This window comes from Anabrus simplex, chromosome 2 (assembly GCF_040414725.1).
Source record: "Anabrus simplex isolate iqAnaSimp1 chromosome 2, ASM4041472v1, whole genome shotgun sequence".
NCBI classification, from domain to species: domain Eukaryota; kingdom Metazoa; phylum Arthropoda; class Insecta; order Orthoptera; family Tettigoniidae; genus Anabrus; species Anabrus simplex.
In genome coordinates, this window is record NC_090266.1 from 613,486,250 (window position 1) to 613,499,029 (window position 12,780).

Below are 12,780 nucleotides of genomic sequence, written 5' to 3' on the forward strand. Positions count from 1 at the left end.
CTGACAGAGCAAATGCAACACCAAGAAGGAGTGGTCAGAACTTTATGCCAATTGCAGGGTAGACTGACGTCACTGAGGTATGCTCACGATGTGAAATGCGCCGCTGTGCTGCGCACGTAGCGAACGATAAATGGGACACGGCGTTGGCGAATGGCCCACTTCGTACCGTGATTTCTCAGCCGACAGTCATTGTAGAACGTGTTGTCGTGTGCCACAGGACACGTGTATAGCTAAGAATGCCAGGCCGCCGTCAACGGAGGCATTTCCAGCAGACAGACGACTTTACGAGGGGTATGGTGATCGGGCTGAGAAGGGCAGGTTGGTCGCTTCGTCAAATCGCAGCCGATACCCATAGGGATGTGTCCACGGTGCAGCGCCTGTGGCCAAGATGGTTGGCGCAGGGACATGTGGCACGTGCGAGGGGTCCAGGCGCAGCCCGAGTGAGGTCAGCACGCGAGGATCGGCGCATCCGCCGCCAAGCGGTGGGAGCCCCGCACGCCACGTCAACCGCCATTCTTCAGCATGTGCAAGACACCCTGGCTGTTCCAATATCGACCAGAACAATTTCCCGTCGATTGGTTGAAGGAGGCCTGCACTCCCGACGCCCGCTCAGAAGACTACCATTGACTCCACAGCATAGACGTGCACGCCTGGCATGGTGCCGGGCTAGAGCGACTTGGATGAGGGAATGGCGGAACGTCGTGTTCTCCGATGAGTCACGCTTCTGTTCTGTCAGTGATAGTCACCGCAGACGAGTGTGGCGTCGGCGTGGAGAAAGGTCAAATCCGGCAGTAACTGTGGAGCACCCTACCGCTAGACAACGCGGCATCATGGTTTGGGGCGCTATTGCGTATGATTCCACGTCACCTCTAGTGCGTATTCAAGGCACGTTAAATGCCCACCGCTACGTGCAGCATGTGCTGCGGCCGGTGGCACTCCCATACCAATGCTCTGTTTCAGCAGGATAATGCCCGCCCACACACTGCTCGCATCTCCCAACAGGCTCTACGAGGTGTACAGATGCTTCCGTGGCCAGCGTACTCTCCGGATCTCTCACCAATCGAACACGTGTGGGATCTCATTGGACGCCGTTTGCAAACTCTGCCCCAGCCTCGTACGGACGACCAACTGTGGCAAATGGTTGACAGAGAATAGAGAACCATTCCTCAGGACACCATCCGTACTCTTATTGACTCTGTACCTCGACGTGTTTCTGCGTGCATCGCCGCTCGCGGTGGTCCTACATCCTACTGAGTCGATGCCGTGCGCATTGTGTAACCTGCATATCGGTTTGAAATAAACATCAATTATTCGTCCGTGCCGTCTCTGTTTTTTCCCCAACTTTCGTCCCTTTCGAACCACTCCTTCTTGGTGTTGCATTTGCTCTGTCAGTCAGTGTATATTTACTTCGTTTTTACCAGTTCAGTAACCAATTTATCTATCCTCAAACTGTAGATTATATATTTACTTCGTTTTTACCAGTTCAGTAACCAATTTATCTATCCTCAAACTGTAGATTATATATTTACTTCGTTTTTACCAGCTCAGTAACCAATTTATCTATCCTCAAAAGCACGTTGTCAAGCAATGGCGTATGCAGAATTTTGTTAAGGGGGACAGTAATTATTAAAATGTTTCATAGTGGACATTGTCGGTATTTTAAATTTTGTGCATTTTTATCATCTTTATGATAACACGTTACGGTATATTTAATATATTATGTTCGAATAGAACATATTCATAAATGCCCTGACAAAGTCTGCTAAATGTGTTTTTTTCACAGCCTTAGGCTACAATTTTTAACATCTGTTTCATTTTGTATAATACAAATTCTTGTGACTATGCCACATGCACTTAAGCCACACGATAATAACTTTTTACGCTTATTTGCATATACGGTGGCGGACATAAGTATTCATACAGCCTGATATCGACACGAAATTACTGTCTTATTTACACAGTTCAGATCACTAAAACATAAACGGAGATGCTTCATCACAAAACATCGTGAAGGACACAACGTAAATAAACGGGAAAGGTTTGTAAATAACGAAATACGTAATGTCTCGATTAACTGAGTGACATAAGTATTCATATACGTGGTTTGTACTTCAACTGAACAGTACAGAGTACAAGCTGGTATTGTTATCCGAATGGTGCGCCAGACCAAGGAAACTACGGTTGCCGAGAGAGAGAGAGAGAGAGAGAGATTATGGTACGGCTTTATAATCAAAATAATTCATATTCTCAAATCGCAGATGTAGTATATACGAGCCGTGCTACAGTCCAAAGTGTTATATGGCGATTTAAAACAAACAGACCCCTTGTAAACAGCGAAAGGGCAGGCCGAACATACAACCTGACGACTCGAGAAAGGAAGATGGCAGTGAAAACGGTCATGAAGAATCCGCAGATAAGTGCGACGGAAATAAAAGTCCATATAGAAGAATATTGTGGTAAAGAAGCCATAAGTAGAAACATCAGAAGAATCCTTCACCGCAAGGAGTATAAACTAGTGTCCCCAGGAGGGAAACCTGCATTAGTAAGAAACATCAAGTAGCCAGACTGCAGTTTACCAATGAGTATGTAGGAAAAGATAATAGATTTTGGGACCGAGTATTATTAGTGACGAAATAAAATTAAATATATTTCACAATGATGGACGAGTGTTGGTCCGGAGAAAGCCTACTACTGTGCTGGACATCAAAAATATCCAGGCTACTGTGAAGCACGGAGGAGGTGGAGCAATGGCATGGGGCTCCATGGCAGCTTCAGGTGTACGAGAACTCTGGAATTATGGACAGGTTTGGTTACCTGAACATACTGAAGGAAAATTTGCAGAAGAGTGCCTACAAAGTGGGCATTGGGGACAATTTCTATTTCCAGTAAGAAAATGATCCCAAACAAGTGCGGAAATTGTCCGTCGCGGGCTGCTCCGTCATACACCTCAACTCAGTCCCCAGACCTCAATCCAGTCGAGCATTTGTGGAACGAGCTGGGTACAAGAGTAAGCAAACAAAGGTTAAAGAACTGTTGCTACATGAATGGAACACAAATGGATCCGAAATAAAAAGGAAATTGGTATATATAGGCTTATTTCATGCCAAAACGGCTTACACAACTCATCCATAACAAAGGAATGCATACCAAGTATTAAGAAACGATTTGGTGGAGGTGTTACTAATAGAAACAACATACGTTTGTACTTGTATGAATACATATGTTCTACGTAACAATGATATTCCAGTGAGTTGTATTTTTTTATTTAGTAAGGAGTCATTTTGTGTTGATTTTCTGTATGTATATGTTTAATGCGAGATGTTAATAAACAAGTGTTCGTTACTTAATTACGATCTTTTGTATAATTCATTCCGATAAAAAGTTTTTTCCACATAAACCCATCTCTATGAATACTTACAGTATGTCCCTCACTGCACGACAGGTAAGACATTTTACATAACAGGAACATCCATGGAAGCAATCAAATATACTGAAATACATTTAATTTAACACAAATACTGTATATCAATGCGGAACTAACCAAGGTTGAAGAATTTGAAGAATTAAACTGACATGATGAATCAACACTATGAAGTTTCTATTCTAAAGCATGAACTGCCAAATGCACAAAACGTTAAACGAACGTTCCACGACAAAATCTGAACTCAGAGTAACGGGCGAATACCGCTCGACAAGATACAATATTTCACATCTGCACTACAGGAATGTCAAAACAATGTTTCACAATAAGTACGCATATGCTTATATGGTGTCGGTCTTATTTCATTACAAGGTCGGTATTATTACTCTACCTTTTTAATAAGCGGCACGGCTTTGAGGCTCCTTTCTCCTTTTTTTTTGCTAGGGGCTTTACGTCGCACCGACACTGTTAGGTCTTATGGCGACGATGGGATAGGAAAGGCCTAGGAGTTGGAAGGAAGCGGCCGTGGCCTTAATTAAGGTACAGCCCCAGCATTTGCCTGGTGCGAAAATGGGAAACCACGGAAAATCATCTTCAGGGCTGCCGATAGTGGGATTCGAGCCTACTATCTTCCGGATGCAAGCTCACAGCCGCGCGCCTATACGCGCACGGCCAACTCGCCCGGTCTTTCTCCCTTTTTAGTAGACGACGAAGTGTACTTGCTGTGAGACCCACTGCACCAGTGAGAACACTGTCGCGGTCTCAGAACGCTGAATGGCTCAGACGGTTTAGGCGCTGGCCTTCTGACTCCAACTTGGCAGGTTCGATCCTGACTCAGTCCGGTGGTATTTGAAGGTGCTCAAATACGTCAGCCTCGTGTTGGTAGATTTATTGGCACGTAAAAGAACTCCTGTGGGACAAAATTCCGGCACCTCAGCCTCTCCAAAAACCGTAAAAGAGTAGTTAGTGGGACGTAAAACATATTATTATTATTATTATTTGAATGCTGAATGACAGCCACTTGTGTTTCACGTTCAGTGATGTCCTGTAGGTGTCGCAGCCCAAGCACAGCTGTTATATTGCTGAAGAAGAGGAGGGCGGATTGTACCTTATATCAACAGATTTTGTTACTCTTGACAGTGAGAAATTAAGGAGAGAAAATTATTATGGATTGTTTTAAAGATACTCAAATATAAGTACGTCGATTTTATTTCATATACGCCTAATATTAAAAGTGATTAAACGTTCAGGGGGGAGGTCAAACTCGGTAACCCCCCTCCCACCAGCACCACCACTTGCGTACGCCTCTGTCGTCAGGTGAGAGTGAAGTTTATTTGGTGACGCTTTTGTATCCTGAATGTTTGGAATCACAAAACTGATCGTTTACGATACCTGAAGTAGCAGAGAGGAGAGATCCTTCCTTTAGGCCTGCCAAGGACCCTCCAACCCACCTCTAGTAGCATTCTTACTTATACAGAATTAAAACGGAGACTATAACTGTGATAAATGAGACCATTTTCTGTGTTCCTGTTGGCCGGCTTAGGCCAGCTTTGACATAGACAAGTATCTTATTGTCTCCAATAGAGCTCGCTGCCACAATCGGAGAAAATAAGAAAACCGAGAACTTTGAAATTGCCAAGGCGTGTGCTGGTTACGATCGATATACCCTTCGTATTTGCCATTTCGTAGGAGTACCCACGCCAATCTTTGCCACGGAAACGGGGTGGCACACTCCCTTCGAAAACCTCTTTCCTATGGCCGTGGCTCATACTGTCCGCACGATAAGATTTTTTTTTTTTTTTTTTTTTTTTGACAGTTGCTTTACGTCGCATCGACACAGGTCTTATGGCGACGATTGGACAGGGAAGGGCTAGGAGTGGGAAGGAAGCGGCCGTGGCCTTAATTAAGGTACAGCCCCAGCATTTGCCTGGTGTGATAATGGGAAACCACAGAAAACCATCTTCAGGGCTACCGACAGTGGGGTTCGAACCCACTATCTCTCGAGCTCGGTTGCACGGTAAGGAAAAAGTCATTAATTGTGTATAATGTTCCGACGTTGACAAGCCTGTTGAATGCATTGTGAAGTCGTTCGAGCGGCGTCATATTGGATCTCTAACCTAACTTTTGTGGGAAGGGTACCGAAGCTTTACCGTTCCTTTGTTTGTTTATTAGTGCCGGGAGTTTCCGTGGAGCTCGGCTCACCTGGTGCAGGTCTATTTGACGTCCATGGGTGATCTGCACGTCTGAGCGTAGGATAACGAGTTGGGAGAAAGTGAATTCCGGTGTCGGCACATAGCTTACTCCTGTTAAATAACACCAAGGGGTAAGTTTAAGGCTTAACATCTCCAGCCGACAGACGAACCACCACCATCAACAGCGTCATGTGGTCTCACTCCATATTAACATTGCGGGGAGGTCTGGAATTGAATTCAGGCTTTTGGCACACAATCTGGTGATTAGAAATTGTATACCACCAATTCTCTTATCAGCCAATATTCCGATGGTGAAAATGTCTTCCACTAACGGGACACGAACCTGTCGCCTTAACCACCATGGCCAGCAGGCGGGTTGTAAGTGAAGAAAGGTCTACCGTCAGAATTGGATTCCCAAAACATCGGACACGGCCTGAGATTTATAAGCTTCAGTTGTGACGTATTTTAATTAATTTCTGAATGTGTATACGAAACCTCCTTGCCTTAATGTTGATGTCCATCTGTTCATAACCATGCATGTTCTTTAGGAATAAGAAGCACCGACATGTAAGCAAGACGGGCTCGGTAAGTACTCGTTTACACCGTACAAGAACCGTTAAGCCTTGTCAGGATGCCTAGCGCAACCTACAGCCAAACTTTAATCCTTCCTTAGGGCCACAGATTATTATTTATTAATACAATCACGAGCACGGGAGACTAGCGCATAACCAACTGAACTTTGCAGCCGGATTATGACAAAACGCTTTCAGTCTTTCGGCTCATCAACTAGTTTCAAATCCTTTATGTTAAGAACAATTGCTTCAGCTTAGAGAACATCTTGGTCTCGATCAAATTAGCAATCTAAATTTTATCCTGTACCTACGGCTATTGATCTACAGTATAATAACACCGTATAACGATAGCATTTTAGATCTGCCAACAATGCAATCGCTTACGCTTCTCGGAACTCTTGATTTCAAAAACGAACTGAAATAAAAGGTTGTAGAAAGCCGATGTCATTCTTCGGTGTTGGCTGCCGCATTCTTTTCCGCTCCCTCTAGCAGCGAAACACTTCAGAACTGGCTTCATCGGAATTCTTCAGGGATATTCTTAGCAAAATGTTTAGAAAGACAGATATGTCCCTAGCGGAAATACCTGTCACAGATTTAACATTATTACATAAATATCAACATTTTAAATTCCTTTTCACCTTCTGCTGTATTTATGCCATACTGCTTATCCTCTCCTTCCAAAATCACTCCGCCACGCTGGACGTCAGTAAGCATCCCCAAATTAGCAGCCGTGACCAATTTAACTGATTTAATCCCAGGGATCCTTTTCCCAGTTTACTGGAAGTCGCGAATCCAAGGAAGGAATCTGGATGTCTATCCACACTAGCAACTGACGCCTTAGTGCCTAGTCACCCGACGTTGGATTTACTGATTGCCGCATAATCACGTTTTAGATCAAGAACCAATCAAATGTCAGGACAACCATTCCGAATGTAGACTCAAATTCTGTTGCATTACTACATTCAGTTAGGTTAAAACGTAGTAAGTAGTCTGGCCTATGCTGACGACTTGGTCTTAATGGCAGATTGTGCCGAAAGCCTGCAGTCTAATATTTTGGAACATGAAAATAGGTGCAATGAGTATGTTATGAAAATTAGCCTTTCTAAAATTCAACTGATGTCAGTAGGTACGAAATCCAAGAGAACTGAATGTCAGATTAGGGATACAAAGCTGGAACAGGTAAATAATTTCAAGTATTTAGGATGTGTGTTCTCCCAGGATGGTAATATAGTAAGTGATATTTGAATCAAGGTGCAGTAAAGCTAATGCAGTGAGCTCGCAGTTGATGTACGGGAGTGAAAGCTGGGTGGACTCGTGCTATTTTATTCATAAGTTAGAAGTAATAGACATGACAGTAGCGAGAATGATTGCTGGTAAAAACAGGTGGGAGCAATGGCAGGATGGTACTCGGAATGAGGAAATAAAGGCTAAGTTAGAAATTAACTCGATGGATGAAGCTGCACGCATAAATTGGCTTCGGTGGTGGGTCATGTGAGGCGAATGGAGGAGGATAGGTTACCTTGGAGAATAATGGACTCTTATGGAGAGTAAGACGAGTAGCAGTAGACGACGACGGTTAGACTGTTTCTAACGATTTAAAGATAAGAGATATAGAACTAAACGAGCACACAGAACTAGTTACAAATAGAGGATTGTGGCAGCGATTAGCAAATTCACAGGGGCTTGCAGACTAAACGCTGAAAGGCAAAACAGTCTATAATGAAATGTGTGTACTACAGACATATGAACAATACAATTCCATCGCTGGGACCCAACAAAAAAAAAAGCGGTGAAGTAGATAGAGTGAGCGATATTCTCGTCCTGACGTCTACAGTGTGTGGAAAAGACGTTCGCCAAAGGATACTAAATTCGCGAGTCGACCTTGATAACTGTACGCGGTTCGATCCTGGGCGAGATAAAAAGCAAAAAAGTGCGTAGTTTTACGTGACTGTTCACATTGTGATCATAGCAACGGGTCTTTCACTTGCTTATGGAATCCAAACCATCGGAACGTGACTTTTCATTTTAAAAATCCAACCATGTGGAAATTTTACTTATTAGCCGAAAGATGCCTTACGTAATGTTAGGTCCATACAATACATCTGCACAGCATTACAGATGTCACACGTTTCACCGCAGGACTTATTCTGGGAAAGTCCTGGAGCACCTGTTCTATCCCGGGCATACAAGGGACTGGTCACAGATGTCCCACAACACTCATACTCTGTCTGTGACTTCTGATATTAATAGTCCCCGAAATGTACAAGCAATACTTGGTTAAACGTAACTGATACTACTCAGGATACCAGTAGAGAAATTCTATAGTTGCCAGAGAGCCAATATCTTAAGACAATATTGGCTAGAGTGTTCAAAATACAGACCTATCTCTCTCACAGCAACAGCCATCTATTTTATACTTCAGCATGCTGCGCTAAACGTCTGGATAGCAGTCCCTAGGACTTGAGGTCGTGGTTTCAGACCCAGCCACATAGAGGCCTACTGTAGTATCTTATGGCACGTTACTATCATGCAATTTTCTTTTACGGACATATCAATCAGTACGTGTTGTTTTTGTAGGCATCCAAAACAAACGAAGAACGTAGAGTTTGATGCTGATTATGCTGGCAATAATGGAACCCGACAACGATTATAATTCCCAAGTAAGCAGTAAGAATTTTGCAAACTCATTTCCTCAGTGAGAGGAATTTCCTCTTCAGCTACTCGTGAACTCGCGCCTCAAGAGTTACCAGATGCCTTGCGCTAATTACGGGTGGAAATCTGTATTCACTTTTCTGTGTTAAGAACAGAACATCAGGAGTAAAAACAAAATCTCTAGCTAGAGACTAGGTCTCATTTCGCCGGAGATACACACATCTGTCGTTCACACCGTCGGGATACGGAATTCCTTTCGATAAAACTGCACACCTTTACAAACATTCTTGGCATGACTTGCTTAATGAACAAGATTCGAAATCACACAATAGAGAATTAATTTTTACAAGCAAAGGTACTTCAAAGTACATAATGAGTTGAAAAATGATAAGTAGTTGTATCTGGAGGTCTTGGTTCCGGTCCCCAGGATATGCTCAAGGTTACTCGTGGGACTTGACTGTGTCAAGGAAAATAGAAACTATAGCAATGATCACAGCACACTTTGTACGTCGCTTTTAGGGAATGCTGTCCATAAACATGCAAGAAAAAAGAAAGAAATAACGGACGATTGTTCCAGGGTATTCCAACACGCGGTAAAACTAGGTAAGTAGAATACAATTACAAGGGTGCCTTAGATATGGCGAAAATGTAGCGCTTTATATTAACATTGTACACTTCAAAACATGTTACAAATTCTAGAGATGCTGAATTTAACCCAGCTGGCTACTGGATACCCACAATGATGTTGTGTACATTCACTTATTATTCATCACATTTATCTATTGAAAGCAAGAAGCTAATAATGTATCACTTAAGGTACGCATATTGGAACATGTCCTTCAAAGATGGAAACTGGATATATAATATTTTACATCTAACAGGCATCATTATTCCGAAGTATGGCATGTGAAGGGATGAAGAGACTCAAATCGAAAAGCTTAGAAGGCGTGACATCACTAACCACTCTTTAGGGGTGCTCTTACCTGTCACAGGTGGGGACTATTCATCACATTCATCTACTGAAAGCAAGAAGCTAATAATTAATCACCTAAGGTACCATATTGGAACATGTCCTTCAAAGATGGAAACTGAATATATAATATTTTGCATCTAACAGACATCATTATACTGAAGTATGGCTTTCCATGTGGTGGGATGAAGAGACTGAAATCGAAACGCTTAGAAGACGTGACATCACTAACCACTAATCAGGGGTACTCTTACCTGTCACAGGTGGGGGGTAGATTCTGGCCATATACCAGCCCCAGCATGGTCATAAGGAGAGCCCCGAACTTCAGCACATCCATGGTTCACTGTGTGTGTTTAAGATATTCACACAATAATTAATAAAACTACCGAACACACTGCACGTTTGTAACAAAGTCGTGCTACGAAATTCCAGACACACTGTACGGTGTGAGCGAATAAATTTCGCGAAACTTTTCACTTCATTCTGAATAATCTTTTCCTGTCACAAGTTAAAACACATCAGCACTGAACACTGCGCAACAACTGTTTGAACGCCTGTTTAATTGGAATCACTGAACAGCAGGAGCGCACCAACTCGGCTAAGCTCGGATACTTTCGCGACTGTGCCGTGGCAACATAGTCAGCCGTTAATAAACCTGAAGGGTCAGATATTACATCAGCCATGCGCAACGTGGGACTGGTTGAGATTGTACAAGCCCCTCCATTCCCTCGTTGCATTGGCTAACACGGCGACACACCTCCGGTCTTGGTGCTGCGCATGCTCAGTAACTCTGCGCAGAGCTCCAAGCGATACATCATGAGATGAACATCAGCCAGTTCATACATGCTGCCTTGTTATGAGGGTCATTGATATAGTAAGGAATACTTGATCGATCACGATTCTGCTCTGTAATCACAGAAAATTACATCATACGTCAACAAATATAAGCCTAACCCTTAACTAAACCTGGATGATTTCATTCACTGTGGGCTTCCATTAACAACATTCGAGAAACGTGGTAAGGGGTAATGTCTCCATCACTTTCAGAATTAAAATTTCTGCTCACTGGACGCTATTTAGACATATTTACTTTATATAGGAGGGGGGTTATCGCTCAGTAGTCTGGTCAATCAAATCTCGGCGACTACGCGTGGAAATTTCAGGAGGGCAGTAGCTGACACCTCATAGACATGGCAAATGGTGATGAAGAAAAAACATGTCTGTCTGTTAGGTCATCAGCCCAGAGGCTGGTTGGATCCTCAGATAGCACCACCAAAGGTTATGCGGTTATAAGGAAACCGCAAAAACCAATGGCAGCACCAAAATGAGGCGTACTAGGCAAGATGAGGAGTGAGGTAGTTTGCCATTGCTTTCCTCACTGGGTCAGAAAGTGCTATTGCAGCACGACTGACCCTATGAGCAACACCCTTCATAACACTCAGTTGCACTAGTCGTGCTCTGAATGTCATTACTCAGCACCTCCCATACCCCAGCAGCTTCCATATTGTCACAGCCATGGATGAGACTGGGACTTCGGTGGAAGCTACACTTTACTCTGGCCTGTGCCAAGAGATGGATACAAAAGTACTGTATCCATCAAGAAATGGCAACAGGCAAAGAAAAAAAACATACGCCTTCAATATAATAAAATTCGCTACACAACAAATTATATATAATTCAAGGTGAAATGTGGACTCTAAAACAGGGAAAATGTACATACGTTTATCGGGAAGGGAATTACAGGTAACTTCAGCCGGAAATCCGTGGCATGGTTGTTGAACTAAGGGGAGGGAACTTGGTGGTATAGTCCATAAGTCACCATACTCTTTGGCTAGGATTATGAATAGATGTGCGTGATGTCATTGAAACAGTATGCATTTTACAAGCGTTGGCTGGATAAAGTGTAAGGTCCCGTCTCTAGACGGCGAGGAGAAGATGATGGCCGAAATTACAGTAGTCATCCTAGAGATTTTGGAAAGGTGCGGTCGTGTAAGCGGAACCACTTTCAATCCTCCCGTCCTGAATTTTGTTATTCTAGCAGAATGTGAAGCAATAATACCTCAAGTCTTGAAAATACTGTCGGCTGTAATTCTCATTTTCACAACAGGCAAATACCAAGGTTGAACCTTATTAGGGCCTCAGCCGCTAGCTAATCATTCCCCGCTCTGTGTCGCCGAAAGTCGGTATGTGTTAGTGCAAAAGTGGGCACAATTCGGCTCAATGAGCAGCGCTCGAGCTCAGCGGCGTACTGTATGTGCTCTGATGGAATGTACAGCCTAGCAGCTACGATATTTACAACTAGGGAAGGGGCGCACATCTAAACAGATTTAAAGTTGTAACAGTTCTATTGTTCCTATGTCTCGTTCTATTCAGAGCATTAAATTATGATGAAGAAACAAAATAAGTTATTTTTTAAACCAACACCATGTGCAAAGTAACTACGTTCAATTATATTCATTTAATTAGGTTATGCTTAGGAAAAATATTGGCATGTGATGACTAAATACTCCTTTGACTACCACCTCTACTCATAGAAATGGCTACTGTAGACCAGCATAAAAGCTTATTTAGGAATGCAGCGTAAACAATGAACGACACACCGAGTTCGATAACTGCAGTCGCTTAAGTGCGGCCAGTATCCAGTATTCGGCAGATGGTAGGTTCGAACCCCACTGTCGGCAGCCCTGAAAATGGTTTTCCGTGGTTTCCCATTTTCACACCAGGCAAATGCTGGGGCTGTACCTTAATTAAGGCCACGGCCGCTTCCTTCCCACTCCTGGCCCTTCCCTGTCCCATCGTCGCCATAAGACCTATCAGTGTCGGTGCGACGTAAAGCAACTAGCAAAAAAAAAAACAAAAAAAAACAATGAACGACAAATGAAACGTACGACTGTATTGTGCAAACAGAATATGCTCAGCCAGGTAGCGGCGATTGGGTATTACAAGTGGAGTGCACAAAGATTTATAGACAAC

General features: G+C 43.3%; 1 protein-coding gene across 2 annotated transcripts in view; it reads right to left on the reverse strand.

Moving 5' to 3' along the window:
* Window positions 1–10,416, reverse strand: part of LOC136864263 (trehalase) — a 467,477-nt gene extending 457,061 nt beyond the window's left edge. For both annotated transcript variants that reach the window (XM_067141012.2, XM_067141013.2), the window contains exon 1: window positions 10,062–10,416. In XM_067141012.2, coding sequence (XP_066997113.2) covers window positions 10,062–10,144 — 83 coding nt within the window. In that variant the 5' untranslated portion in view covers window positions 10,145–10,416. The remainder of the gene's footprint in view (window positions 1–10,061) is intronic.
* Between the last annotated feature and the right edge of the window lie 2,364 nt (window positions 10,417–12,780).